Below are 5095 nucleotides of genomic sequence, written 5' to 3'. Positions count from 1 at the left end.
ACTGTCAGATGAAGAAAAGCAGCAAATCCTCACATTTAAGATGCTGGAACCAGACAATGTTTGACAATTTTAACTTGAATATGACTGAAAAGATCAATAGATTTCTTCTTTTGATCGACAGCTCGTTACAAGCTCTTTAAAAAAAAAAAAGTTTTTAACAAGATACCTGACCGATGTCAATGCAACATCGTGTGCTCTCTGAAGCAAACACAGGACAACGAATAACTCTGAATTTTTATTAGCACAATTAAAAACTTAACAGGAATGTGCAGAACTAAACCAACCAGTCCAATATTGCTTCAGAACATGAAACAGTCACAAATTCAGAACACATTTGTGTACGGCTTTTCTTTCTGGGGTAGGAGACACGGCAGGGTGCAGATGTTTCAGCAGCCTAGTACTCCTCGCCTTCATCCTCCTCTCCGACGCTGTCGGTTCCCACCTCTTCGTAATCCTTCTCCAGGGCAGCCATGTCCTCTCTGGCCTCTGAGAACTCTCCCTCCTCCATCCCCTCTCCGACGTACCAGTGGACGAAGGCCCTCTTGGCGTACATCAGGTCGAACTTGTGGTCGAGACGAGCCCAGGCCTCGGCGATGGCGGTGGTGTTGCTCAGCATGCACACGGCCCTCTGCACCTTGGCCAGGTCTCCTCCAGGAACCACTGTGGGAGGCTGGTAGTTGATGCCCACCTTGAAGCCTGTGGGACACCAGTCCACAAACTGGATGGATCGCTTGGTTTTGATGGAGGCGATGGCGGAGTTGACATCTTTGGGTACAACGTCACCACGGTACAGGAGGCAGCAGGCCATGTACTTCCCATGGCGAGGGTCGCATTTGACCATCTGGTTGGCGGGCTCGAAGCAGGCGTTGGTGATGTCGGCGACCGACAGCTGCTCATGATAGGCCTTCTCTGCAGAGATAACGGGGGCGTAGGTGGCCAGAGGGAAGTGGATACGAGGGTAGGGCACCAGGTTGGTCTGGAACTCTGTCAGATCCACGTTCAAGGCACCGTCGAAGCGCAGGGAGGCGGTGATGGAGGAGACGATCTGTCCAATCAGCCTATTGAGGTTAGTGTAGCTGGGACGCTCGATGTCCAGGTTCCTGCGGCAGATGTCGTAGATGGCCTCGTTGTCAACCATGAAAGCGCAGTCGGAGTGCTCCAGGGTGGTGTGGGTGGTCAGGATGGAGTTGTAGGGCTCCACCACAGCTGTGGACACCTGGGGAGCTGGGTACACCGCAAACTCCAGCTTGGACTTTTTGCCGTAGTCGACAGAAAGACGCTCCATCAGCAGAGAGGTGAAGCCAGAGCCAGTTCCTCCACCGAAGGAGTGGAAGATGAGGAAACCTTGGAGGCCTGTGCACTGGTCAGCCTGCAGGAAAATACAGAAAGTGATCAAAATGTTTGGTCGCATGAATCGACACGAGTTCTTACACTGTCGCAAGAATTTGAACTCACCAGTTTGCGGGTCCTGTCCAGAACAAGGTCGATGATCTCCTTGCCGACGGTGTAGTGGCCGCGGGCGTAGTTGTTGGCTGCGTCCTCTTTGCCTGTGATCAGCTGCTCGGGGTGGAAGAGCTGGCGGTAGGTTCCAGATCGCACTTCATCTGAGGACCAACGACAATACTGGTTTAGAGTGATGCTCTAAGCTCTTGAGACCCACACTAGTGATAATTTCCTGAAAGTTGGCACTAAACATGTGGTGGTTATGTAGATAAAATCATGTGATGCTACTTGTGTTTAGACAGCATCCTTTAAGAATGTTGTGTTGAACGAGCAGTGTATTAATTTAAAATCACTCGACCCTCCTCTACACACCCGTCTCATGAAATAAATGTGAGAAGTGTTTCTGTTGCCTTATGTGGAAAATAGTGATGTCATTCCACTATTGTCTGACACATTTAGACCACAAATATTGTTAAGATGGAAGACAATATCCTGGAAATTAAGCAATACTGAGAATATTATTAAATCTAATGAAAGCAAGTAGTTCAGTGTTTAGTAAATCTGGTCCTTACCGATGACAGTTGGCTCCAAGTCCACAAAGACAGCTCTGGGGACATGTTTGCCAGCTCCAGTCTCACTGAAGAAGGTATTGAAGGAGTCGTCTCCTCCTCCAATGGTCTTGCCACTGGGCATCGTACCGTCCGGCTGGATGCCGTGCTCCAGGCAGTAGAGCTCCCAGCATGCATTGCCCATCTGGACACCGGCCTGGCCGACATGCATAGAAATACACTCACGCTGTGGAGAGAAGAGACAAAGATCAGTTGTTGTGTAATTTCATAAAAGAGGCAAATATAGTTACTGGGACAGTGATGAGACTGCATTTTCTACTTTGTATTCAGCCAACAGATTCAGATCCTTGTCTGCACTGACCCAGATGAGCAGTACCAGTCTGCTGCTCATCTTATGGCCTGGTTTGATTTTTATATATATATATAAAAAAAAATGCATGTCATACGTCTGCAGCTGACATTCCGGGTGATAACCAATCAGAGAGCTTGTTATATCAGCTAATTTGCATTGTTTTACCAGCTCAAGGACCAAATGTCAGAGAAAGGCTAACAGGAGAAGCTAAATGACTAAGCAAATCAAATCGCTAACATGAAAAGGAAAAGCAGCAGGTAAATGGAAATGCAGATAAAAAGGTAATTGCCCTTTTAAATGCCTGATTAGAATCTGTATTCTTAATTCAATTTGTGAATCCAGCCGTTTATTTCACTTTTTAAATTCCATTATTTATGAATTAACTAAAGTATTTTTAAATGACGTGCTTATTGACTGTTTTATGTTGTTTTTGTAAATCACTTTTTAATTTGAACTATTTATCGATGGATTAATATTTAATTTGTAAATTCTATCTATAATTCCTCTTTATATATTCAAATATCAAACAATGAATTACTTTTTGCAATTTATAGATTAATTTGTAAACCAATTTATTAATGCCTATTTTAAAATTGTACAATTAGTTAAATGTTCTAAGCAGTTACATCAGCGACACACTAACTTACATTTATTATATATTGATTGTAAGACTGCATAACTAAAAACAGTCTCAGTTTGTGGTAACTCCTCATCAATACAACATAATTCAAGTGGGCGGGGTGGGAACAAAGCACCAGAGAATGAACTGAGTCACTCACCCAATGCAAGGTTTATTAGAAAGAAACCATTAGGAACCAGAATTTGACCAATAAACAAAACAATTGACAAAACTAAATATTAAATATATTAATCTTTGGTGAGCTTCAGGAGGGTCATGCCATGTAGGAACTCCCTCACAAATACCCAGTGGTGGATGAAGTATTAAAATCTTTAACTCAAGTCAAAGTAGCAATACAACAATGTAAAAGTACAGTATTATCAGCTAAAAGTATCAAATGCAAAACTCGTTCTGAAGAAAATTGGCCCTGTGATTGATATATTATTAGACAATTTATCATTAGGTTATTAATATTGCATCAAGTCTGTTGTAGCTGTAATTACTTATTACTTATATTATTAGGTAGTTTCATCCAGTGGTTCACAACACGGGATAAATCTGAGGAGTGCTGAGATTATTAATGGGATAGAAAATAAGACAAAAAGTTCTGCTGCACAAATTTTTATTATTTTCCAGAACTTTAAAGAGGGGAAATGTGTGGTAATAACTCATGGTCACGCAACGATTACATTCAGGTAAACTTTTACCTTTTTGGATAAATATAGATATTGAAAATAAGCTAGAAAATGTAATACCTTGAAAAAATTGCATTTAAGACTTTTTTTAAAAAAGGGCCTTAATTTTCACTAAATTGACTTATCAACTTTAATACTATCTAAGATAAACCCTGAGGGTCTATGTTTAATGCTAAATAAGAGTAGGAGTTAAAACAGATCAAGTAAACACCAAGTTACTTGACTGATAAACTTACAACACAAAACACAAACTATAGAGGCCAAAATAAAATATCAGTTTGTATTGGATGTTTTTTTTTTAAATGGCATATTAAATGTATTTTAATTAAAGATACTTTCTGATGCCTTTGTGCGCATCTCTGATTATCAACACATTTTTAATAAGTAAAATTCTTAACGGTGATTAATAAATTAGTCATCAACATCCCTTTTTTTATTTTTTATTTATTTATTTTTTTTAGGCACGATTACTAATGAGTGTCAGGTGAATTCAAGCATCTGTCAGTGACTGGCAGAGGTTTCCATTTAAAAGTTAAAACTCCCACCATGTTGATCCGTTTTTTAAAAAACAGCTTCTGGATTAAATCGTGTAACAATCGCTTGTCCTCCATTTTAACTCGGGCTGCGCAGCCAGTAGTTTGGCCTCGTTAGACGACACAGAAGACACCGTTACACACACAAACACGGGACTACTGCCGAAAACGAGCAAGTTTAATTACATTATCCAAATTAATCAGTTTATAACGATATATATTAGCGTCTCGACGTCTCATTAAATAACGTTGCGAATTTACAACCGAGAACGACACCGTTAAATTAATCCAGCGAGACTAATCTGATTTTGACGCGTTTTATAACGGTATGCTAACTTTTAAAACAGTCATGCCATCTTAAAAATGCATTTCGTCGAAAGACGGTGCTCTCCCTCAAAGAGTAACCAAAAATCTGCCATCTTAACAGTATTTTACACACTAACGCTTGTCTTTTAAATGTATTTTGTGCTTCATCACTCACCATTTTTCTGAGTTAGTTCTCCTTCTGTCCGACGGTGAAGAATCGGGTGCTGAAGGCAGTACTGAGGAGCGGAAGACGAGCCGTTTGTATTTATACTGTGTCGACGGGGCGGGGCCAAAGCGGCCGTTTGAATTTCCTCTAGGCGGGAGCGATGGTTGAGCGCTGCCTTCAGGTGCGGCCCGAAATATTCCCCTTCCGAGACTTTAGCTGCGTCATTGACGCAAATTTGAATCATTTATCTTTGAATAGCGGCAGTGCTGTTTCCAGTCTCATTGTTTGCACGTAATATAATAATCATTTTCACATTGGAGACCTTCGTTTTGTTGATTGTATTGAACGGACAGAAATAAGTCACGCATTGTAGAAACACACTAGTGTTTGATGGTGCGTTCAGGGACATATC

At 41.3% G+C, this 5095-nt stretch overlaps 1 protein-coding gene across 1 annotated transcript; it reads right to left on the bottom strand.

Annotated features, from left to right (window-relative positions):
* Window positions 1–222: 222 nt before the first annotated feature.
* LOC140992013 (tubulin alpha chain-like) lies at window positions 223–4769 on the bottom strand. The gene is made up of 4 exons (XM_073462208.1): window positions 4693–4769; window positions 2016–2238; window positions 1456–1604; window positions 223–1369 (listed from the first exon to the last, which is right to left on the bottom strand). The coding sequence occupies exons 1-4, from the start codon at window positions 4693–4695 to the stop codon at window positions 395–397; spliced, it is 1350 nt and encodes a 449-aa protein (XP_073318309.1). The 5' UTR covers window positions 4696–4769; the 3' UTR covers window positions 223–394.
* Between the last annotated feature and the right edge of the window lie 326 nt (window positions 4770–5095).

Source organism: Pagrus major, chromosome 24, assembly GCF_040436345.1.
Source record: "Pagrus major chromosome 24, Pma_NU_1.0".
In the NCBI taxonomy this organism is placed as follows: Eukaryota; Metazoa; Chordata; class Actinopteri; order Spariformes; family Sparidae; genus Pagrus; species Pagrus major.
Note: the sequence above shows the minus strand (reverse complement) of the source record. Positions and strands in the feature narration are given on the sequence as shown.